The sequence below is a fragment of the Falco punctatus genome (genome assembly GCF_963210335.1).
Source record: "Falco punctatus genome assembly, chromosome: 7".
NCBI classification, from domain to species: Eukaryota; Metazoa; Chordata; class Aves; order Falconiformes; family Falconidae; genus Falco; species Falco punctatus.
Genome location: NC_137587.1, coordinates 58,609,194 through 58,634,944, shown reverse-complemented (window position 1 = coordinate 58,634,944; position 25,751 = coordinate 58,609,194). Strand labels below are relative to the sequence as shown.

The 25,751-nt window shown below is 38.6% G+C and overlaps 1 protein-coding gene across 1 annotated transcript; it reads right to left on the bottom strand.

The window, feature by feature from the left end:
- Positions 1-38: 38 nt before the first annotated feature.
- AFG2B (AFG2 AAA ATPase homolog B) lies at positions 39-25,738 on the bottom strand. The gene is made up of 9 exons (XM_080394706.1): positions 18,223-25,738; positions 6,931-15,441; positions 5,707-5,892; positions 4,267-4,425; positions 3,524-3,733; positions 2,879-3,106; positions 1,880-2,014; positions 1,085-1,210; positions 39-386 (listed from the first exon to the last, which is right to left on the bottom strand). The coding sequence occupies exons 2-9, from the start codon at positions 8,005-8,007 to the stop codon at positions 219-221; spliced, it is 2,289 nt and encodes a 762-aa protein (XP_080250832.1). The 5' UTR covers positions 8,008-15,441; positions 18,223-25,738; the 3' UTR covers positions 39-218.
- Between the last annotated feature and the right edge of the window lie 13 nt (positions 25,739-25,751).

Genomic DNA, 25,751 nt, shown 5'->3' with positions numbered 1-25,751 from the left:
CCAAGTATCTCAGTTACTTGTTTCATCAGATGCAAACCTAGCCAAAACAAACAAGATTTGAATTTATTCTCCATTATTGAAATCACAGATTTTTCACAAGTGAAGTTTTACTGTATTTCATATACACTGAAAACTACAGTAAGTACAGTATGAAAAAGCAGGAAACATGTAAACTGTTGCAAAATCTTTGTAATGTATTTAAAAATACCTATGCTACATCACTCCTTTTTGATTCCAGAGGCTAATTCTTGATTATAAAATTTTTCATAAAATTCCAAGTCTTTTATGTTTAAGGATGGTTTTACAGTCTTCCGTGATTTTACGAAATGCTCATGTTTTACAGCAGTTGCTTCAAGTCCATTCTCTTGCAATGCCAATAAAGCAGCCTTTAAAAGAAAAAAAACAACACACCAAAACCAGAACAAAACCAACTTGAAGTGCTTATCATGTTTTAAGTTGCAAAGAAGTTATTATAAGTATTCTAAAATACTTTACATGAAACAAAATTTTAGGTAAAGCACATGAATACAGCATTGTATAATTTACAGTTATTTAACAATAGATAATTGAGTAAGATCAGTGTAACTTTTTCATTTGCTTTTTTGTCTGGGTTAAACAATATATCCTTGATCACATATATCTGGATTTTCTTCCTAGTCTTCTCTCTTTTACATCATTTACCTCAAATACTTAAGATTTCTCCTCTCAGTTTTTTTCTCTCTAGCCTTGAGAGCACATGCCAATTTCAGCTAAAGATGCTGCAGTTGCTTGCAAAGCACAGAATACCATTTATCTGGATGTGAGCCTGAGTTAGAAAGGGCCACATGAAACAAAGGGTAGTACAGTTCCTTAAGTTCAAGTCAATGATCACAGAAAGTATTTATTCTTATCTGGCCTCTTTATTTAAAGAGTTAACCCTTGTTCAGTTCTTCTGTTTTACTCAATTATCTTTATTTTTCATTAGAAACTGTGAAAGAAACCATATTACAGATGGCTTGGTAACATCTATGAGTTAGCTCTCTTTTTTTCATTGAAGGGTTTCATTTACAGTTTATTTCACAGATTAACTGTGAATATTTCTTACCTCCTTGCACAAATTTTCAATATCTGCTCCAGAGAAGAGGTCTGTCATGGCTGCCACATCTTGTAATGACACATCATTATCTAATGGCATTTTTTCTGTGCAGATTTTCAAAATGGAAAGCCTTCCCTGTGAGTTGGTGCATATTATACAAGAAAAAGAAGCCAAACAAACCAATAATTAATTCCTCTCCAAAGCAGTACCACATTTGAAATTAGAACTAAGGAAAATCCCCAAAAGTACCAAAACCAAACTGACATGTTTTTGGTGAAAGAGTGAATACAATGCTATTAATGGAGATGATACTTATATGGTTCTATTCAAGTCTGTTATTTGCAGTTACTCATTACTTCATGAAAACATAGTATTTTAGACTGAAGAGTTCATATTTGGCCTGCTTTGGGTCAACTCCTTTTTTTTGGGAAGCTCAGAGCAAGTGGCTACACTACTCTTGGGAACAGGGCACAAGAATGATTTGAAGCAAGAATAGACACCTTGTTACAATGCTTCCTAAACTGCAGCTTGATGTTGTCCAGAATTATTCAGGATTTTGGCTATTTTCTATTTGCAACAGTGTAACTACATACACCAGTTAAAATGTTACTGGTGTTTAAATTACAGATGTAATTATTCCCTTTTAAACTTCTCCTTTGTACCTTAAGTTTAGTGACTGATCTTCAGTGAATCATCCATCAACTGTTAAATACTTTATTAGGAATATGCCACCTTTGCTCTTAAAGTATGCTGGCAATTAATATCTCTCCATTTAAAGTCACATATGATTTTGTAATACATCACCTTCAGATCTGGAGGTGGAATATAGATCACTTTGTCTAGCCTTCCAGGACGCAGTAAGGCATCATCCAACATATCTGGTCTATTTGTTGCAGCAACTACCATGAAATCTTTGTTCAAAGTTTCCTGAAACTCTAGCTGAGTAAGAAATGATATAAACAAATTAGTGCAACATGGTTAAGATATTAATTATCTTTCGATAACATCTAACTACTCATGAGAAAAGGGGAAGAGCAAAAAGGTGATGTATCTTTTCATGCCGTTATTTTCCTTTCAATATTAATATTTTTTATTGAGGTAAAAAAATCTTGGTGCAGGCCAGATTAGAGGACAAGGAAGAAGTAGAGTTAGTATCTGCCTTGATGATAAACACAGACTTTTCTTTGGCCAGACTGTAAGACCTTTTATATGCAAAAATTCAGTATCCTACAATGCTGAAACCATTGCCTTTCTATTTTCCCCCAAAGATTATATTTAAATTTCTGTCTTTGTAACATGATAGAAAAGCTAGATATTAAATGTCATGAACAATTCACTGAAAAGCCCAGCTGCAACATTTTTGTTTAAAAAAAGTAACTGATCATAACTGTACTGTTTTTGTATAAAGTACGTACGAGAAAGCACTGCAAATAAAGCACTTTAAAAAGTAAGTTCAGGAACGAACCTGTATAATAGTAAAAATTAGCACAATTCATCTAAAAAATTACCTTTATGTCAAGCAAGAAGATTCTTGTGACAGAAGATGAACACCAACTAGTAATGCTCATTAGCCTGCGTGGGTATTGCATTCAAAATAAGTCTCATTGAGGAACAGTGTATATAAGAACATTAGCAGCCTATATACAGTATTTTCTAGAAAACAGAAATCATGACAGAGTAGAAGATCTTGCATATTTTTAAGCTTGAGATAAGTATAAAAAGTGTGAATGCAACAACTAAAATTTCTGGAACAACTGGATAGAATTTATCGTTCTTCCTATATGGAAGAGGGGACATAAATACCTTTCTTTCCTCATCGCTTTGTTCTTGACATTGACCCTCAAGCTGTAGTTTGCTTCCTCTTCTTTCTGTGACTTTCAGTCCAATACCATCCAACTCATTGAGAAGAACAGAAAGAACGCGCTCTGAGACACCATGGCCAGTTCTGCAGTGTGACCGAGATCCCACAATAGAATCAATCTCATCTAGGAATACTATTGCTGGAGTATTTGCTCTTGCTTGGCGAAAAACCTTTTTTATAAAAGAAATATTAATAATGTAAAAATGTTAATACATATATTCTATCAAGTAAGGTGAAGATACCTATTTACATATACTCTGTATTTTACTCACTTAACTTTAAAGATACATTAATACAGATTCAAAAGACCTGTTCTGGCTTATGTTTACTATAGGCTAATTCTACTTCTTATTTAAATTCTTAACTGAAAACAAAAGGGTAGAACTACTTTCAAAGTTTAAAATTGGAATAATTTTAGGGCTACATTCTCAGTTTATATAAATGCAAACCTGTAAACCATTTCTATTTAATAATTAGATGACAGCTTTAACTATCATTTTTTCCAAAAGAAAATGTAGGCCTAGCTAACATTTTACAAATATCAAGCAAAAATACACTATAGACCTTACACAAATTAAGAACTGTACCTGAGCCAGTATCTTCTCTGAATCTCCAACATAAGGTGAGAAAAGGTCAGCACCACTTACAGAGAGAAAGGAACAGTGACAGCTTGTGGCCACAGCCTTCACCAGCGTGGTTTTGGCACACCCTGATGGCCCATAGAGAAGAATACCCTTTGGATGAGACAGGCCCATCCTAGCAAACGCCTGAGGAAATTTCATAGGCCACTCAATACTCTGTCAATACATAAAAAAGGGATGAAATTCTTCGTTAGTAATAAAACTGGAGTTCATAGGCAGTCAATAAAATTGCTGAGCACATTATTTCCTCTCCTTGGTATAAACACTCATTTCAAATCAGAGAATACTAATTTGGTCTTTCTTCATATAATGCTCCCCCCTTCCTAAAGTTTCCTCTCCATCTCAAATGGAAAAAAAGGCAGTACTTGAAAGATGACACGCATGAGCCACCTTCGGCTGCAAATTCAGGAATGGACAAATTATCTGGCTGTAAGAAGTGTTTTTCAACTACTAAAAAGCATGCTTATTTCCCATGATATTACACTTGGTGGTGATACCTTGTGACTGGAAGAATTCTCACTCATACACATTGTAATAAGTTATTACACTGTAAGGAAAGATGTTTAAGATGCAATTTATAATCAGGTAATTTGCAAGAAAATTCATTTCCATATTGTAACATACAGAATACCTCTGAGGACATGGTTATTTGAAACCAGCTGTTTATCTAAATTTGTTTTATATGTTACCTGTTTTAACTTTAATTTCACATCTTCGAGACCGCCAATCTGCTCCCACGTGACAGGTTTACACTCTGTTAGTCCAACTGCACTTCGAAAAGAGGACGGTTGAATTTTTTTAAAAGCTTCTTGGAAATTTGCCATATTAACCACAGTTTCAGTCAAATCCTGAAGAAACCCAGATAAAGCTTATTAACAATATTTTTATGTACTAACTTAGAACGCTGCATTAGTGTGCAAAATACTTCACAAAAGGCGAAATGCAACTAATAAAGAAGCAAATTCCTGCCCTAACAAGCTTAAGCACTGTCGATGCAAAGATGTAACACAAACAGAGATTAATATTTTAGAGAAAACTGCTGGTTTTTTCCCTAAATTATGGTTCCATTAGACAGTGATCTGCTAAATGAAATGGTTGCTAGTTTCAGGGTTACCACACACACCGAATCCTAAAATCTCTTGAATACAAATAAAAATATTCTAACATCCATTTTCACTACATACTGGAGAAAGTAAGGCTTTCTCAAATAGGCTGTAAAATACAATTAAACTACAGATGCAGTAACAGAACTAAGGTGTATTTTACAAAGGCACTTCCCGTTCTCAAGGGAAATAGGCTGTCTACTTATTATTTTCATTTGTCCATCTATTTCTTTCTGGGATACCAGGCTTAAATTATTTTGTTTATCATATTCAGTATTTGTAAGGTATCTGGAGGAGATGGAAGTTCTAGAAACATCACACTCTCTTTTTCTATCCCTGAGTGAATACAGAGGGTTCTACTATTCTTGGAGATGCTCTGACTCTGGAAATTTTGCAAATACGGCTTCAAATTTCTGCTCGGCTGTTCCAGATGAAAAACCACAGCAAACATATCTCACAATTCTTGTAAAAGTCAGAATATGAAGAAATAGCTATTCTAGCCATGGAATTAGAGAATTGCCAAGAAGTTTAACTTCTGCACACTGGGCAGTTGTATACCTTGTGTCTAAAACAAGGTTATATCCAGCCATACAACCCAAATGATAATAGTTATTATCACTAGCAGTTATCTATTTACCTGTCAACCTAAACTTTAATTTGAAGTTATTATTAAAAAAGTAAAATTTTAAATTGTTGATAGCTTCAGACGAAAGCTTTTGTGGACATTAGAGTTTAGTTTGCCAAAAAAGATGAGAATCTCCGCTTTGCACAATCCTAAAAAGATAAGGACAAGGATAAAAACTCGCAGCAAAGTTTTTCACCCAGAAAGGAGAAAACAGTCTTTGCAGGTGAGAACTGAAAGGCCTAACAAAATGGCATATTTACAATTGTAACACACCTGGTGTTTTTCAGTATTTTATTGTGACTTCTTCAGTATGTTGAGCTCTTCAAGTAAAGCCATGTATTAATGAAGAAAGGGTAGTACATATATTAATGACATTTATCTTGACTAATTTGCAGCCATACCGAAGAGCTGTGGAACACAGCCTGCATAGCAGCTTCTCTGCAGAGTGCTGTCAGGTCAGCTCCAACATACCCAGTTGTCATTTCTGCCAGTTTAACCAAATCAACGTCTGTAGACACCGGCATACTAGATGTAAGCAACTGCAGGATGGATCTTCTTTGCATAAGTGTTGGGGTCCCAATAACAACCTACACCAAATATAATAAACAAAAATTTAAAGCAGATATTTTGCTATATTCCTCTTATTTTATAAGCCTATGCAAGCAACTTTGTCTCTGCTTTATACTGCTTACTGAAGATTCATACATACTTACACTGCACCTAAAGACTTTTACAAGAAAGTATTACCAGCAATACACAAATGACAAATATTTTAAATACCCTTCATTTACACTTAACTGTCCAAGTGAGCAGTGTTTGTATAAACAGTTGTTCATAACACACTGTCGGCTAGTGTCCGGCAAGTCCTGTTTTAAGGCAAACTTAACATAACACTTGCATCTCAAGGACTGAATTAGATTCATCCAATAGAAAAAATTAATCAGATAAACATTCATACATTAGTAAAAACCTGGTAAAATACTGCCAGGAAATGTATCTCAACAATCTATAAATCATAGAAAATAAAGCAAATTGTAATTGTGAAAGCATTAAAGGAATTAAAGACTAAAATGGATGACTCTCGAGTGCATTTAGCCAGTAAAATAAACAATACAAGTAAAAGCATTTTTGCATTGCATAACTAGATGTGTTCCTCCTTCTTCTGACCATTTGGCTAACAGAAGTTTTCCAGAGTAGACCTAGCCTCTGTTACTGAAATCTGAAGTTTTGAGACAACAGGTTACTATTTTCTCTGTCACAATAAACTTTTATGGAAAGATTATCAATAAGATATATTAAATGATTTTAAGTCTGTAATACTAAGTATCTGTAAGCAAAAAAACCCCCTCAAGAACAGGTCCATATCTTTATGATAAAGAAGCACAAAGACTCTTATCCATTTTCAAGTATTTGAAGCTCTTGTTTTCCACAGGAAAACATGTTCCCTACCTTACCCAAGCTGCAGCAAACTAAAGAAACAAGACATGTGTCAAGCCTGTAGAGCCCCACTATGAAACATGACTAGTAGACATAAAAAAACCCCCCAAATTACTTTATTAACTGCCCCCTGCTCCACCTCAACAACGAAAGAAAAAAGAGAGCACATCAGCAACAAGGTTTCTCACCTCTCTGTCAAATCTGCCGGGTCTTCTCAGCGCCGGGTCTAAGGCATCAGGCCTGTTCGTTGCTGCGATGACAACCATCTTACCCTCACTGCCTACACCATCCAGCAGCGTCAGCAACTGAGCGACCACGCGATCCTCGGGAGCATTGCTCGAGCTTCCTCGCCTCGGGCAGATGGAGTCAACTTCGTCGATGAAGAGAACAGTTGGGCCTTCGTGTGACATCTCTCTGCCCTTTTCAAAGACTCTTCGCAAATTCTCTTCACCTTCCCCTGGCCTGGAGCCATAGAGGGCCGGGCCATTGATGCAAACCAGATACACTCCCAGTTCTTTCGCCACTGCCTTTACCATGAGGGTTTTCCCTACACCTGGGGGCCCTATTAGCAGCACTCCGTTGGGCACAGAAAGTCCTAGCTTCTTAAAAGTCTTTGGAAAGCGGAAAGGCAGCTCTATCATTTCTTTCAAAGACTTCCCCACGTCATCCAGCCCTGCAATGGAAACTTTGGCAGTGTCTTCTGATAAATGTCTGTACCACTCAAGAGTGACCACCTCCTTGATTTTTATGCTTGTTTGGGAGGTTACCAGGCCAGCTTCATCCATCAAAGGCTCTGCAGACAGGATTTCAATATACACCACGGGATTTTCGAGATTTGGGGCAACAGTAACAACATAAAGAGGTGAAACATAAACATTTCTTAGCAGTTCTCTGATCGTCTCCTGCAACACTGCTCTGGGAATCGACTTCTTCAGCGCAGAGCTCCTGAGGACCACTTTCACAGCCGCCTTTTCCAGCCGGCGACAGGCCAGCGGCCTCAGCTGGCCCAGGCTCAGCCTCAGGCCCCTGAGGTCCCCGGCGGCCACCCCCGCCGTGCTGCAGGCCAGGTCCACCTGCAGGTACCCGTCCGCCAAATCGTGCCTGGGCCAGGCCGTGCACAGGCAGCAGCCGGTGGGCAGCGCCACCCGCAGCGGGGCGCCCAGCCCGGCGCCCAGGGAGGAGAGGGCGGCAGGGCCCATCCTGCACCTCTGGGTGCCTTCATCGCCCGGGTCCAGCGGCAGCAACTTTAAGACTGCCGCCTCCATCGCGGACCTGCGCGGCGCTCCCTCCGCCGGAGAGTGCGGCGGCTCCACCCCGCTCCGCTGTGCGCGGCCCCGGGCAGCCCCTTACTCACCGCGCCGCGCCCCCCCCGCTCCGCCAGCCCCGGCCCCCTCGCCGGGCCGGGCCGGGCCGGGCCGCTCCCGCGCCGCGCCGCGCTGACAGGCGGCCCTGGCACCCCCCGCGCGTGCGCCACAGCGGAGCACGCGCGCTCGGCGGGGCGGGGCCTTCCCTCACGCTCCCGCCTCAGCGCCGGTGAGGCCGTCCCCGTCCGAGCGGCTGTCAGGCGGCGGTCCGTGCGGCGAGCTGCTACCCAGCTGTAAGCTCGCTCTCTCGACTTCTTCTGCCCTCTTCAACTGACGGAATGGATTCACCCCTTTCTTCGGGTTGTTCTCCAGAGAGCTGGGCTTGGCGGGGCTCGCCGCCTCCCTCACTTCGCCTCTTCTCTCAGCGCCTCCCGCTTGTCGGGTTTGCGCTTCTTAAACATGTTCCCAAAAGTTGGGCTTCCCCTTTCTCGTGTCTCCTGTCAGTGCTTCCCTGGACTCAGCACCTTTTTCGCTGGCGGTTGGGATTGAGTCAACTGCAGGTGCCAGTTAAGAAAAACGAGTAGGGAGCCACCCAACTGACATGAGGAGCAGCTGTTAAAAGTCATTAGGACACAGATAGCTATTCAACAATTGTTAAAACTGTAGTAGGATGTTGCTCTGACAAATGCTCCATCAGCGTTTAAGAAATATCAATTGTATAACAATTTTGGTCCGCTGCCTTCTTAAATTGTGCAGTACTTTTATAAAAACCTGTCAGAAGAATCATTGTGGGATACAACATAAATGGTGAGCTGTAAAATTTAGTATGTGCATAATGTTATTTTTGTAAGTAGCTTCATTGTAAGTAAAGTTGTGCATGTCCTGAATACATGCAGACTTCATTTGAGACTACGTATGTAGAATTGGGATCTCAGATATACGTTACCAGTCAGGTGTAGTTATGGCCACAGAAAACCCAGAAAGGTGATTTACACCATGAATATGAACTGTCCAGCAGGCATTTTGAAGGCCTCTGGAGGGGAAGCATAAGGAAATCTTATTGATTTGAGTGTCCTGCTTAATCATATTCCTTATTGAACGAAGAGCTGTAAGCAAAATATTTTAGTAAGGTATGTGAACAACAGCAGGCAGTGTTAGCAGAGCCGGTTTAGCTGATTTTAAATGCTGAGTAGGAAATCAGAAGAAAGGCATAGGGCTGAGGAGTATGCAAACCACCATGCCTTTTCTTGTGCGAGAGGGCCTATGTTCTATTTCCTTTCAATTAATGACCAGATTTTCTCCTTTCAGTGTTTATTTTCTGTTCCTTTTCTCCTGGATATCTACTTAATGTTTCTTTTCATTGCACTTTTTTGTACTGCACATGTATGCAAATGCTTATATGGAATATGCAGACTTGTTTAGGTATTTAGTGTGCGACAGACTAATGCCTGTCTAGAGAATATACAGACAAAAGATTATAAGGAGCTTTCATTCCAAGAAGGAGAATGTATTTTCAAGCCAATGTGTTATAAACACATTCTCTTGTTTTATTTCTTTTTGTCAAAGGTTCTCGTAAACACGAGTGCCCTTGAGTATGTACTTGATTAAACAAGAAACATACTCTGTTTAAAATGGCAGATTTGTGATTCAGAGTTCCAAATGGTAAATGGTAGACCCTCTGCTTGGTTTTGAAAAGTTGTGTTTAGGAAATAAAAGTATGGAAAATCGCATATTTGAAACAAACTCTGTGGTTTATATTCATATATAGTTGTTTTTTGTAACAGACTTATTGTAACATCTGGAAAACCTGATTTCTTAGGAGAAGGAAAACACCTGCAAATCTAATCTTAAGTGACAAAGAATTCCAATTAATAGTTGTTAGAATTACTGATTTGAGCTTCTGTTGGCTTTATGAAGACAAGTCTAGGTTTCTTGCTGATTTTTTTTAATGACAGATGCATGGAAGAGATGCTTTGCAGTAATCCATCTATTTTTCCAGTTTTAAAAATACTTTGATACAGATTTGCATAAATAGAATTGCATAAGTAGCAAGCAACAGTCTCTTTTCCTTCCTGCTTTCTGATTATAGTTCCATGATCAGTTTAGACAGTAAAAAAGGGGATGCCACCTTTTATCACCTTAATTATATAATTCCTGTCCTTTCTTTTAATAAGAAAAGCATCTGTATGGCAAAGATGATGAGCTTGTTTCATGTAGTATGTTTTTTCTTGGCGAGTTAGTTAACTGGCACTAAATTTTGAATTTGCACTGGTGTGCAAATGCTTGTGTCATTGCAAAAAATGGCTTGAAATGGGCAGCTGGAAGAAAAGGGATAGCTGAAACTTCTTTTGGTGGCAGTTCCAGCTTGTGTCATCACATTGATTGGGGAAATGATGGCATTGGTTTATGGAAAGAGCAAAGACAAAGCCACCAGCCTGCTTGGCAGGTTTCTCCCAGTAATAATTTATGAAATATGAATTTCACAAAAATGGGAAACGGGAATGAAGTACTAATTCACGAAACAGCAGTCTTACATAAAAGTAGTTAATTTGACAGTGTTGATGCACACTGTTATATAGATTAGTTACTAGGTGTAAAACATACAACAATAACACGTTTGCTGTCCAACATAAAAACTATGATATTGTTGCTTGATAAGTGCATCTCAGCTGGTGAGTTTTATCTTAAACTTACTTGATTTTTAACTGTAGCATATTGTTCTAATACTGAATATTTTGCTTTAAGACACTGATAGTTCAGTTCTTTTTAGTGTAATGAAGTGGAGCCCCAAAATCACTAATGTGACTTTTTGAAAGTGTACAGGATTGGCTTCTTTGGAAGAAACTGGGGGATCAAGACCTTTTTTATATATTTTAATAGAAAACATCACTGAGTGACATTGCTCTGCTTTGGAATGCATACCTTTTAATAGCCATGCTCCTAAATAATTTACAGACCCCAAAATTAACAGTAACAAAGTGGCAAAACGGCATTCCACCCACAATCTAGTTTAAACTGTAAAAACAAAAGAATAATGTTTTACATTTTCTTATGATTCACTAGATGGCAGCTGATCTTCAAGAATGGCTCTATTTCTCCTTTCAGATCTGATAATTTGAAGGGCGTAGTGATCAGTTCCTGGAGAAATCAAATATTGTCCAGCGTTGTCTTCACTCTGTTTCTAATATGAAACTGAAAAACCAGCACAGTGAGTGTTCAGATAATTTTCAGCTTCATTACTCTTTCAGCTTTTTCATGTTGGGTTTGTTGCTGTTTGTTGCTCGGAAAGAATATTGCTTTATTCTTTGCTTTCAGATTTAGTGGGCCAGATTAACTTTTTAAGGAGAACATACTCTAATAATATTCTAAAAAGACAGAATAATATTTCTGTTTTTCTTTTGTATACAGGTATTGGGTTTTGGTAGAGTAAAATAAGGTTCAAAATTCCTGATTATTATAACTCACAAAATAAAAATAACTGTCTTGTTACAATAATTCCCTGTATACAAAGTATAGAGGATATTAAACTGATTATATTTTTGGTAAGTTTATATCTAGTATCAGAACTGATTTTTTTATTTTAAACTGTCTAATTAACAGTGTCTTTAACATGGTCTTTTTAATGGTAAATGGGTTTGAAAATGTGCTGTGATTGTCTATTAATCAAATACAGGTTGCTGAAAGTGAGTAGATAGCATATGTATACTTTAGGGCAGGATTTTAGTATTTGTGGAGGTTCTGTGGCTAAGTATAAATGCTGTATTATACTTATGCTAGATACTGCATATTTGAAAGACCAGGCTCTGTTACAACTAAACTTCATAAATAAATTGTAAAGACATGCTTAGAAAAGGAGTGGAAAGAGCTTTTGTATGTCTGCATGTCTATGGGAGGGCCACCCTCGATGTGTTTACTTAATTTTCTAGTGAACATCCAGTCTTGTTTCTTTATACAGAGAAAGTTCCCACTGCAGTTGGTAGGAATTTTGGATGTGAAAGGCATGTGGGGTTAGACCCTGCATTTCTCAAAGAGGAGTGAAGAAAATCTCTGCCTGCTGCCAGAAAGCTATGGTGAAGTTACTGCACCTTAGATAACATTCATGCTGCATCTCTGCAGCTGTCACTGCAGATGCATCAGAAAAAAATGTGTGCCTGCACCTGAAGTCTTCCAATGAAAACTCAGTTGTCTTAGCTTATGTTGCCAAGGAAATGGTTTTATGCTAAGAAACTACATTTTCTTGAGGGTGATGTGAGGCCCAGCTGCACATTGCGTTCTCTGTACACTTCTTTGGGGTGGTAGCCTTTCTAAGAGGGGAAAAATGGACAGCAGCAGATGGTTTAACAAGTCACATTTATCCATTTGTCTATATTTGTCTTTAGCACTTTTTGATTACTGCTTAGATATGCTTGGTTATATGTTTCAGCATAATATACAATCTAGTGTTTCACTGGATCTTGTTTTGGATATGGAATAGTGAGATCCTTGTGTGGTGTTCAATATAGGAATGTGAGCAGACTGTGGAGAATTACAGAAGGACCATACATGACTGAGGGACTTGGCAGTAAAATGGCAGATGAAATTCAGTATACATAAATGTGAACTGATGCACAAAGGGAAGAGTGATCAAAGGGAAGGGTTGGTTTTATAGCATCAGGATAGATGATTCCATGAAAATGTCAGCAAAGTGCTTGATGTGAAAAAAGCAAATCAAATGTTAGCACTAAAGAAGGAACAGAGAACAGAACAAAACCCATCCAATCCCACTGTGTAAATTTGTGGTTCACCTGTACGTTAGATCTTGTGTGTACTTTGACCTCCTCTTTCCAAAAATCTGTATTAGAACCAGGAAAGGTTCAGAGAAGGCAGCAAGAATGATGAAAGATATGGGATGGCTTCAGTGCAAGGAATGACTAAAAGTAGGCTGTGTGTCCTCAACACAGAAAGAAAACTTTGAGGCGGCTATGGAAAATTTGCAAAATTGTAATTTGGATAGGAACTGCTTGTTTTAAGGGTCTCTTTCAATGCCAGAACAACTGATGCTACGCAGGCCTCTGTTCAAAACAAAGAAAGGTACTCCATCACATGGTGGGTAGTAGGGCTGTAGAGCTTCACTGCAGGATGCTGTGGATGCAGAATTGTATGTAGGTGCAAGGAGAGACTGGACAAGTATCTAGAAAAGGATGCTGCTGTTCATGAAAGTTTTCAGGATTGAGGGTGTCTGCTTGAGAAGAGAGCTCATAAGGGACTGCTGAAGAGCCACACTCCTGTTGGTGTCAGAAACTTCTGCAAGCTGAAATCATTGGAAACTGGATGTGTATAAGAGAGGAGGTGTCATGCATGCTTATTCTGACTGTATATTTTTGACCACTGTTCAGTTTTCTTTTTTTAAAGGCACATTCTTAAAGCATCACATGCTTGTTACTTAAATTATGCAAATAATTTGATAAAAATAATTGAAGTCAGGCATACAAAATGTTAGGTACGTGTTTTGTATTCACATTTTCCCTTTCAGAATATCCCACATAGCAGTTATACAGATTAGTGTATAGTTTATATAGAATTGTCTTGCACCTTTCTAGAGATTTTTACAGTACTTTCTAGGAATTTCCCCAAATACTTGCAAGGAATTCCCACTGTGTTTTTTAGGCATTTTCCTTGTGCTTGTAAAGAATTTTCAAGATTCTCCTTAGGGTTGATAGGAATTTTCCTGGTGCTTTGTGGAAGTTTTGCTTCCTTGCCTTGTAGGGATTTCTGCCAATGCTTTCTAGAAATATTCTATTTTATCTTCTGCTTTCTAAGGATTTCCTGAATGTATCCTAGGAATTTGCCTAGTGATACAGCATGTTCCCCATGCTTTCTAGGAATTTTCCAGGTGCGTCCAGGAATCCTCTCTGTGCTTTCAAGAAAGTCTTTCTAGAATAATTTCTAGGAATTTTCTCTGTGCTTTACAAACCACATTCCTATGAAGAACATTCTTACATTCCAGGAATCTACCCAGAACCATCTAAGGATTCTCCCCAAGCCACCTAGGAGTCCTTGCCATATCTGCTTTGAAGAGCAAAACTTAAAGTACTTGGGTATGAAGCTAGTTGTTCAGTAGATCTGTTTCCCACCCAGAGTTTAGCTTGAAAAACGTTTAACACTTCTTTTTCAGACTTCCCTTCCTTTATGCCACAGCTATATATTGTACTTTTTTCTCTCTCTTCTTTCCCTCTCTTCTTTCTTCTGCTTAAGATAGATAGATTTTCTTTTTTTTTCCTTTTTCAGGTTTTATGATTGCTTTCTTCAGAACACTATATCACTTCTTTACGCATTTACAGAGTATTCATTTCAGACTTTCATTTCGACTGATTTTTAGAGCAGGACTGTATATATCTTCAAGTTTTAACTTGAAAAGTTTGGATAAGATCGCATAATTTACAATTTTTATTGATAGGAGATCAGTGAAAGACATTGATCTGCAAACAAATATTTGTAATATAGTGATAGCAGAAAGACTAAGTATTGAATCAGAAGGTAATTAAAGTGATTAAGAATGAGTTGTATGTGAAACACCTGTATTACCCCAGCTAGAGTCACCTGCATTTAAGTTGGCCATTTTTTCAGGTACTTGTTTGTGCTTTGTCCACTAGTCAGTATACATTTGGCTCCTGATACTCAGTTTTTATATTTTGGTTCAGTGTTGTGAAGAAAACAATCTTTTGTCCTCATTTGAACTATTTTTATGAAATTTACAATCTATTTTCTTTGGTGACAGTAGAGTTAGATAAACGCATTAACAATGAATCCAATTGTGTTAGCATGGGAAAAAGTCTGCTTTTAGAAAGGGAAGCTCAGTGGTTAATTATCTTAAAAAGACTTTTGTGGGTTTGTTTTCATTTCCTTTTGTTTCCTTTTTGTTCCTAAACCCTCTCAGGGCTCAGATGTCTGGACAGGCCTTAATTACCCTGACCAGTCTCGGGCGGGGTCTCCACCCGACACTCTGCCCATGAGCCTGGCCTGGGCCTTCATTCTGTGGTGGTCTGAGCTATGTTGCAGGCGTGCCTGGCCTTAGAACTAGCTGTGGTGGTGTCATGGGTCTTGTTTGGGACTGACTCCCTGGCTTGCTTGTGGACCTGTCTTGTTGCCATGGGTTTCTCTGGTTATCTGGACTCCTGGCTATTTTTCCTGGGCCTAGGTTGCTCATGTGTTGTGGGCTTTGGTTTAGGCTTGGGAAGCTGTGCCTTGCCTTGTTGTCAGGTTTGACTACTGTTTTCTGATCCCTTACAGAGGTGCTGGTTCTTGGTGTTTTCTGGCAGGACCTTTTCACAGCATTGCTGACATATCAATAGTATGTAGCAATGTGCACATAAGAAGTATTCTTAATGAGGATGGGCTTTCTTGTTTGGGAACTGTCTCTTGGTGCAGGAGCGGGCTGGAAACTAGGACCATGCGTGGCAATCAGTTAGCTGAGGGGAATGTGCTCGAGCTTGTAGGTCACGAACCCAGGGAGGACAAGGAGTGTGAACAGACACAACAATTAACATGATGAGGCATGTTTGCAGAGCACAGGGGAGTGGGAGACGGATGGCGCCAAGGATGGCGCCAAGGAAAGATAACACCTTGTTGTTAATTGATGGCAGTGAACCACCAATCAGGGATTGCCTAGGATGCAAGGCTTAGCTTCAAGAACCAATCTGTTTAAAACGCGCACCTTCTGAAAGTGTATAAAACCTCGTGCTTCTGTACAATAAATTGACATTTGCTTGCATCAAGCTGCGTCCCGTCTCTTCATTCGCCTCAAATTGGTGACCCCGACGTGATGCGTTTAAGGATCTGACGTGAAGGGCTCTCGAATCGCCTGTCTGAGCGACATGCAGCGAATCCCACAGAACTTTGAATGATCTGCTGAAAGGAAGCAGGAGCCGGCCTGAAATCCCTCCGGAGTTGAGAGGTGAGCTGTGGGAAATCCGTAATGGGGAATCAGGCTTCGTCCCCAGAAAGAGACGTATATGGACTCATGAAGGGTCTTCTAGTCAGATCCGGGAGTCCGTGCCTCAGTCTCCTCAAATGGTGACCCCTATGGTGGTGTCCCGAAGCCTTGGAAGAATAAGGACGGAACTGGTCGATAAAAAAGACAGCTCGTGGAAGAGGGCTGCGTTCCGGAGGAGACGGCTTGGCTGAACGATCGTCTTGCTGTCTGGACCAGGTGGACAACCTAAACCCCGAGGATAACACCTGTATTCATCGAGACAGGTGAGCAGCCAAGAAACTTTAGAGACTCTGAAAGAATGAAAGTGTGTACATACAGCAGCCAATCGTATGATGCTGCCGCGGAGGGGAACTCCGTGTCGGGAATGTATTTAGCATCTTCGTGGCAAATTCTGACTACTCTTTGCCAAGTGTGGACTAATTCTACTAACGGTGCTAAACCAGAGGAAGCTGTAAATTCCACCGACAGCGCGACTCTTCTCAAGAAACCGTCAACGATGGCGATTCTGTCCACGCCTCCTCTGCCCCCAAAGCTTCTGTCACTGATTGCAGCGACCCTCACAACACAGGACCAAGCACGGGAACAGGACAACTCGGACAATGATTCCATTGACACTGATAAACCTTTTGATCCAGGTCCTATAGATCTGGAAAAGGAGCTAGACCTTTCCCCCACCCCCTTGTCTCTCCTGATGCATTGATTGTATTTCTGGGGAGGGTGAAAGGGAGTCTGAGGGACTGGTGACAGGAATGCAAGTGGGAAACACTTCAGTGATGGGTTTTGGGAGTCGCTATGGCATGTTCAGTATTTTGTCAGACAAATCAACCTGCAGAGTGGCAGCCTGTGCAATACGAGGCTGTTAAAGAGTTAAGCAAAGCAGTGGGGGAAGGGAGGATTCATAATGAGAGAACAGCTGGGTATTGTGAAGGAGAATAGGAAAGATAAACATGGTTATCTAGTGTTTAATAGGTGTCTGCATGCTTGTAGTGATATATAGCTACGTAACTACATGAATGATTCCTGCGCTGAGCCTGGTGGAGCATACAGCTGCGGTTTGTGTCCGGGCTCAGAGAAGTAAATAGGGGCTTCTCTGTTATGGTAAAAGTGTTTCTCTTTGCATAAAAAAGAGAGGGAATGAAGGGAATGACCCCAGAGGTATGTTCAGAGAAGGCATGCTATGTTTCGAAATTTTTGACTGAACCAGTTCTTGTTTGGTGTGCCCTTCCACCTATGTATAATGTTAATCCAAAAGAAGATGATATTGTTTACACTTTGAATGTCGATAATTGTCTTTCTGTAGATGCTAATGTAGTAGGAGGCTATGATGGGAACGTATTGCAGCGGTTCTTCTCTTATCCGGAGTAACAGCAGGGAAAGCATTAAAGAGTTAAATCACCTTGTTTGGTAGGCAGTTAAGAATGTGAGTCAAAATTGCCACTGCTTTTTGTTGTTGGTTCAAGGACATGGCTGTGAGGATTTGGATGGTATGTGCTGCGTGGATTTTAGGCGCCCCATTGCAACAACATGTTATCAAAATCTGAGAAAATTTCAGCCTTTTTGGCATTCATTCAATCAATTGGCAGTATTGTTTGTCTGCTATTACCTTGGTTGCTGTCATGTTTGCAAGGGCCCTGCAGAACATGGCAAACCTGGTACTAGCTGTTCAAAAACAAAAAGGGGAAATTGTAAAATTGTATGGAACAAAGACAGTGGGTTATTTTGACATTGATAATACGTCTTGGTTTTTTATTTGTTCTATTACTTATACCTTGTTTTTTACTCGTTCGGTTTCAAAGGTTCTTTTTGTGCAACAGGAAGGGGGAGATGCAGGAGCGGGCTGGAAACTAGGACCATGCGTGGCAGTCAGTTAGCTGAGGGGAATGTGCTCGAGCTTGTAGGTCACGAACCCAGGGAGGACAAGGAGTGTGAACAGACACAACAATTAACATGATGAGGCATGTTTGCAGAGCACAGGGGAGTGGGAGACGGATGGCGCCAAGGATGGCGCCAAGGAAAGATAACACCTTGTTGTTAATTGATGGCAGTGAACCACCAATCAGGGATTGCCTAGGATGCAAGGCTTAGCTTCAAGAACCAATCTGTTTAAAACGCGCACCTTCTGAAAGTGTATAAAACCTCGTGCTTCTGTACAATAAATTGACATTTGCTTGCATCAAGCTGCGTCCCGTCTCTTCATTCGCCACATCTTGGTTATCTGTAAGGTTTTATATTTTACTTGGTTGCTATCTAATTTCTCAATAACCAGTGGTCAATTGGTATGGGTGTCTGTATTAGAGTTCCTGAGTAGTTACTCCATACTATAATGTCTTGTTACTTACTATTACAGTATCCTGTTTGTATACCTTTATTTAAGCTTTTAAGAATTTCTTGTATCTGTATGTACCATGAAAACCAGATCATAAGTGATTTTTCTTCTGTCTGTAGGTGGCTAAATTATGCAAGGTATTACTCAGTGATTTTTTTGTGAATGCTGATATGCTTGGTGTAAAATTGTGTCTGTGGTGCTGGCTAAGTCTTAATTAACCAATTTGAGATTAAGAATCACATGTTCTACTTCTAAATTAGGACCATGGAAATAGTATACTTGAGCCTTTGGGATGTTTTGTATTGTTTTGGGATGTATTGTAGATGTTTAATAATTGTATGTTGCAACACTGGCTTCTCACTCACTAGTTTCATGTTTGCTGCTGCTGACCTTGTGACTGCTGTTTTGTCTCTAATGTAAAAAAGCTTTTTCTAAGTTTAAAGCTGATTCTTTTAATCTGTCTTGTACTTTTTATCATATTTCAATAGCTTCAAAAGTAGAAATATAAATAAAGTTCTTTATCTGCGGTTGATCCTCTGGAGTAATAACTATGAGCAGCTTTCCCTTAAAACTGGCTGAGAATCTGAAGAGAAGGCTCTGGGGAGAACTTATAGCAGCCTGCCAGCACCTGAAGGGGCTGCAAGAAAGCTGGAGGGACTTTTTACAAGGGCATGCAATGACAGGACAGTGGGGAATGGCTTTAAACTGAAAGTGGGAAGATTTAGATTAGGTACAAGGAAGGAATTCTCCCTGTGAGGGTGGCGAGGTGCTGTCCCAGGCTGCCCAGAGCAGCTGTGGATGCCCCATCCCTGGCAGTGCCCAAGGCCAGGCTGGATGGGGCTGGGAGCAACCTGGGCTGCTGGGAGGGGTCCCTGCCCGTGGTGGGGGGTTGGAACTAGATGGTCTTTAAGGTCCCTTCCAACCCAAACCATTCTGTGATTCTATGATTTTATTTATTTAACGTGTAATATAGTGAGTCATGTTGCAACATTTTCATTCTGTATTTGGGAAAGGTAGCCTCTCCATTAGTACTTATATATTATTTTTGTAGTGCTTGTCAGAGAAACAGCTTTGGACAGCAAGGGGATGGTAGTTTCTGCTTGAAAGTAATGGTTTAATTATCTCATTGAATGGAGTGCAGAATTTTTTATTTCATTTTTAAAATAAGGAAACAAATGCAGTCTAAACACTACCTGTGATTAAAGGTTATTATTGCTATTTTTGGAGATGTACTGAAACTTGTGTTATTTCCCTAATGTACAATGTCCTTACAAAGCATGTTAACACTGTCATAGCAATCTTTTAGGGTTTTATCTAGGCTTTTATACAAATGTTTAGGAAAATTACAAGAAACAAACCAATAATAATTCTCTGGGAAGGGAGCATTATTGTGTAAGGGGCATAATGAGAAGTTGCATCTATATAATTGTTTTGATTAAATCCTGGGTGGAACTATTTTTTACAAATTAGTCAATACTCTCTTTGAACGGCTTTATTATACTTTTGTCCTCTACAAGTTCTGCAACTCGTCTGAGTTTTGTGCTTGCGTGTGTAACTGTGTTATAGTTTTTGAATTTGACTGCACGTGAAGTTCTACAAAAGTGTTTCCACTACTCTAAAGTTATCTGTTGCCAAATAATTATTTCTGAATAAATTTTAGCAATGGTAAAACATCAATTTTACAGTATTAAAATGATGATTACATGTCCAAATGCCATAGGTCAGTTTAATTTGTAGTTCCTAATGTCTGAAGTGTTTCTAAGAATGTATTTCACTGTCTGAAATTCTGAAACAGATGAATGGTGCTATATTCCATCACTTAGAAAATTTACTAAGGGCTTTATTTTTCGTTTATGCAGGTTGTCAGGGTTTGCTTCTCTGAAAACTAGCTGAATGCAATAATGCCTTGTAGAGAAGAATTTTTTTGGGTAAGTTCTTTTCCATGATTGGTTTCTGTATAGGGTGAACAAATACTGTGTTTCCAGTATTGATTACTGGATGGTAAGCAGTTAAGTTTATTGCTGATATCCATTTGCATTAGAAATGGTTAAGCTGGTTTCTTTTATAAAACAATATGCTGGCTGAAAACAGTAATGTAGATTCTGTTCAGTTTTAGGATCATTGTATCACAGAAATGTACTGCTGGAAAAATATTGGAAAAACATTGCCTGGAAGTTCAGTTATGAATTACTTCCCTCGTTATTCTTTTGGTGGTTCATACAGGAACAAATTAAAACATCTGTTAGAACGGTTCTAAACTGATTAAGCAAAACTTTTTTTCATATGCCTTCAACTTTTTTTTCTTGTAAAAGAAGGGAAAGATTTCTAAGAGAGGTAATACTATGGTTTAGTTTTATAAATGTTTATTTGTCTATTCAGTATTGGTTAAAGATAGTTACATTAATTCACAGCTCACAGTAGCCTATTATCGGAAGAGTTGAAAATGAGAATTTATTAAGCTGGCATTGTTGCCATGCTTAGGAAAATGAGGCCACAGTTGCTTACTGCAGGAATGGAATTAAGCATGCTGTTTAGAAAGAAATACAAAACAAAAAAAACCCAAGCAACCTAATTGTGGAGTTATATGAGCACCTTCAACTTCCAGAGGCAACTGAGGTCTTGATGTTACCTAAGAAATGCAGATTGTGTTGGAAAATCTGACTTCAAGTTAGTACCAGTAATTTGATACAGATATACCACATGCAGTGGTAAATCTCGAACTCTGTTAGTTAAACTATTGTGTTCTGAACTGAGTACAATGCATTTGTTTTTTCTGCTATACTAATTGTCTTTCAGGCATCAAATACACAACAGTATTAATAGAAGTCATCTGTGTTCCTTAAGAGGAACAAGTAAGAGTCAAAGTAGAAAGGGACTAAGATGGCAAAGAAAGGGTCAGGAATCTTGGAACAAGTTCCATGAGGGTAGGGAAGACAGTATGAAAGGAAAAGCAGGAGTTCTTTGACCAAAACCCTGCAATCTCTCTGTCCTTAGTGTTGCATGTATTATGGGAGTGTGAAGGATTCTACAGACATTATTGGGTTGCTATATAATATATCAAAATAATTGTGTATGTTTTATCCACATTTATGCACATCTCTTGCGCTTCAGTTGAAGACACATTTTTAAAACTCTTATGGAGAGACAGTCAATCCAACTGCTGGTAAGAGCAGTCTTTGAGTAGTATACTAGTTTTACCCTCTGCCTTTGGGAGGAGTTTTATGCCTTCAGCGTTCCTCTTTCCTAAAACAAAGATCTTGGAACATGGTCATGCCCAAATATTAACATTTTTTCCCTTGTCATCATCCCTTAAAATTAGATTAATCCTTCTAGGCTTGTATGAATTTTCACTCCTGTGTCTCTGCTTTTGACTTTCTGTTTTCAAGCTGTGTTATTTTCTCTTCTTGCAGTTTTAAAATTTTTAATTCTTCTGGAATGAGTCACCTTTTCTACACCTCCCCAGCTCTGATCCCCTGATTAATGAGCTTACTAGTGTGAGACTTATGGCTTACAGAGGAAGTGAGAATGAGTTCAACACTGGCAGAAGAGTTCCATACCTCAAAATATTACAATGCAAAATATTTCAGAGAATGAAATGCTCTTTTAAAACATACTGACTCTCAAATGCTGGCAATTATGTCATCCAAGTACTGCAATGAACAATCATGAAAGAAGACCATAGCAAGAATTTTCAGTGGCCGACTTCCTTAGCTTCTGTTAGGCCTGACTATGGAAGCTGGGAGATACATTTAGATTATTTTTTTTTTTTTTAACAGGAGGCTGGAGACCCACACAGAAACAATGACTAAGTCATATTTCCAGTTTTGTAGGTGTGATGTGAAGTTCAGTAGACTGGGCCTGAATGGGAAGTGATTAAATTAATGCTCATCCTGTTCCATCGTTAATGTCTTTGTTTCCATATGTGCTTTTAGCACTTGCATCCAGCTGTGTGTAGGTGGATGTATATATACTGAAATTTTCCTTGCTGAGAAGTATTTGCTCTTTCACTTTGAAGTCAGGTACAAGCGATAATTTGAATCTCTGCCATTTGCTTTTCTTACTTGAGGTTGGTGTAATTTGTGCTGGCTATGTTTCCTTAGCATTTTACATGGGCATTACTGCTCTTCCATGACAGAATATACTTTAAAAACTTTGATTATTTCAGCATCTGCCAATATTCATGCTTTAATCTGAGTTAATTAATCTATTGTGAGCTATATGAGGTGTTTCATTAGTAATGATTCCCACGTATTCACTGTCTGAGATGCACAGATCCATTACTGTCAAAGTACCGAAATGGTTCAAGTCTAAGTCTAATTAATAACCTAAACCTCAGGATATTCCCTCTGTAGTTTTGATTTAATCCAAAAAAAGACATAATTTGAAAAATTCAATGTCAGATCTTGATGTCCACAGCTAGGATTTGAATACAGTTATGAAGTCACAACATAGTTGTCTCATCTAATAGAATTCCTCCTCTTGAAAAATAAGCAAACATTCTCAATAGCTATAACTTTGTATGTTTTTTTTCTGTTTTAAAAATCCTTTGTACAGGCCTCAAGGGACTGAATGTCTGGCCAGGGTTTTATCTACAAAACAAATTAAACTGAAATTAAAAATCACAGTTTATGACTTTCCTACTGCTTAAGGTACCACTCTGGGGAAATGATGCAGCATGTTCAAACAGTTATATAATATCTTTAGTTGACATTTCAGAAAACACTGTTTTATGAACTGTTATGTTATTGTTTTGTGTTGTTCAAACGGAGCACTGCAGAAAAATGATGAACCAGGTAAGACAAGCAACGTCTGTATACCACACTTTAAAAAATCAGTTAATTTGTAGTCTTCTAATGAAAATTGGTCATGTTTGGTTTCTCAGGCTGTGTCCTAGATTGTCTTGAACGTTATTCTGTTTTGATGAAAGCATCATTGCTTGCTCTACTCTGTTTCCTCCTTTATAGTCTTTGGGGATGTGAAAACAGAATTTTTTCAGACATCAGTACATCTAGCAAAAGTCAATTGGTATATATGATCTTGATTGCTTAGAAGCAGCCTGGTATCAGTATTGGTTTTGAAAAAAACTAGAACTGTATTTAAAGGGTGAACTGGCAGTACCAAGAGACATAGAATTCCAAAGTCTACAGCAATTTTCTGTGGTAAAATTTCCCTGTGAAAACTGAGAGGGCTAGGCAGATGCTTGTTGATGCTGTCAAAGACAGCTTAAACACTATTATGAATAAGAAGTCCAGATGCTATTCTAGACTTGTACATTACTTCTGGTTAGAACTGAGTGTTGCTTAGATGCACTCTACTTACAAAGAACGCATAGTTATCTTTCTGAATGCAAGGAGTCTAACATTTAGAGAAAGTGTTCATACCACCTACAATTAGTAGTATATAAGGCACAGAAGTTTTGGATTTTCTTGAGGCCACACAAGGAATTCTGGCTACTTAGTAATATCCCTTAAGAAATGTGGCAAACAGTGTCTAATAGTTATAATTTATTTTCATGAGCAGCCTACTTGTGCCTTGATTTTAGGGTAGGGATAGGTACTTAAGTGCCCTTTATTGTCACCTTAATTGAGAAGTAGCGGTGGACGGGCCTCAGTCAAACCTAGTCCAGCATAGTCGAGATTCAGCATAATCTTTCATTACCTTTAATAGCAAGTTAATGTCACCATGGTAATGTGAATAAAATGATTTATTTTTCTTTTGAAATGGTATTTTCTTCTCTGCATCCATAGTGCTCTGTTTCTGTCAGCTGCAGGTATACAGTATAGTGTACAGCATGTATTAAAAGAAAGTACCTCGTTTATTCACATTATTTTGCCTTAAGGTGATCATTCAAACTGCATCTATAGCCTAAAAGAGACTTTTCAAACTTAAAATAGTGGCATTATATATAACTACTATTTTTCAATATAACTAGTTACGATTTTAGTTGTTACTGCCTTTCTAGCTATTGCATCAGTAGTAGATGCAATCACATAGCTAAGTGCATAATTTAGCTGATACTCTTCTAAAGGGTATCAAGTCTGCCAGGTCATCAGTACTTGGGTATGTTGCTTAATTAGTTCTCTGTTCCTTTAATTAGTCTTGTGGAAGCTGAATTGAATTTCTTATCTACCAAATACTTGGATGTTTAGGTTTATATCATCACTGGGTATAAAAAAGTATTTAAGGCAGTGGGAATAACCTGAAATTTGTGTGTATGTTTCTCTGGCCTTTGAGAGAGCAAATCTGAACTTGGAGAGAGACATTTCCAAGAATAGAGGAGCTACTGTCAGTTATTAATACTTTAAAGATGTTGATGACTGTAAGGGACCAAGTATGCAATTGCTTTGAATTTACGTCAGCTTTCAGGTGTTACCAAGGCCACCCTTGTTCTTTTGTAAGTACTGTAGCTGTGTCTATTTTTTTATTTAAAAATGTTGCCAGGATCTCTTTTTCCTGATTAAGGACTGTTCTTTTTCTTTGATAACTTTTTCTGATGGAAGAACTACAAATTCATCCTGTTTATAGTGAGATCAACTTAGTGCTATTATGCAGTTGTCATAATTAGATTTTGATCTTACTAGGTTTTTCATTGAAGTAACTAAGCAACATTCTACTGATAGTATCTGTTTTGAGATCTTACCTTGTGCTTCAACGGTGCTTCAAGGACTTGGCTAACTAAACCTGTACAGAAGATGATTTGATTCAGATACCTGCCTTGTTTTGAAATTTCAACATCACTATGTATTCAAGTAGGAACAGAGTTAGCAGAGCTGAAAAAAGGAAAGGCTAGAAGTATTATGGATACTTACTATAGCAGTCTTTGGCAGTGAAAACAGTACGTACTACTTCTGCTTTGGTTAGCACTCCAAAGAGAACAAAAATAGCGGAGAAGAAAAGGAGGTCTGATTTTTGTGTTTCAACCTATCAAGCTAACAACATGAGATTAGGCATAGTTTATTACATCACACAAATTTCTGTTGCAACTTGAAAAGCATCATGAACATCAGTAGCCTGAAGGAAATGTATTTCCAGAGTCTCTCCCAAAGGAGGTTCCTGTCAAATATAGTTTCAGTTGTAATTGAAAATGATTAAAGTTTGTGAAAGATTAAAGTGCACTATTAGAAAGTAATAAAGCCACTTGTCAAATAGAATCTTGATAATAGTAAACAGCTGTTTGTTATTGTGGTGAATTATGGTCTCTGAAGCAACATCAGTGAAATAATTAACCTATTGCGGTTGGTGGAGCTGCGTCCAGTCACAGCACATTTGATTATGACTTCAAATGTCCTTGTATTTGATGGTTGGCAGAGTATGAATATATTCTTTTCTAGAATGCAATTGGTTAAAATTTTTAGTTCTTTATTTCATAAAGGTGTAGCATTAAAAGTAGAACTATTAGGATTTTAT

Coding starts and splice junctions, on each gene's coding strand:
- AFG2B (XM_080394706.1), bottom strand. CDS start 8,007: ATGGAGGCGGCAGTCTTAAAGTTGCTGCCGCTGGACCCGGGCGATGAA. Junction 4,426..5,706: donor CTGTGTTCCACAGCTCTTCG/GTATGGCTGCAA, acceptor GGGTTTCTTCAG/GATTTGACTGAAACTGTGGT. Junction 3,734..4,266: donor TGAAATTAAAGTTAAAACAG/GTAACATATAAA, acceptor ATGTATTGACAG/AGTATTGAGTGGCCTATGAA.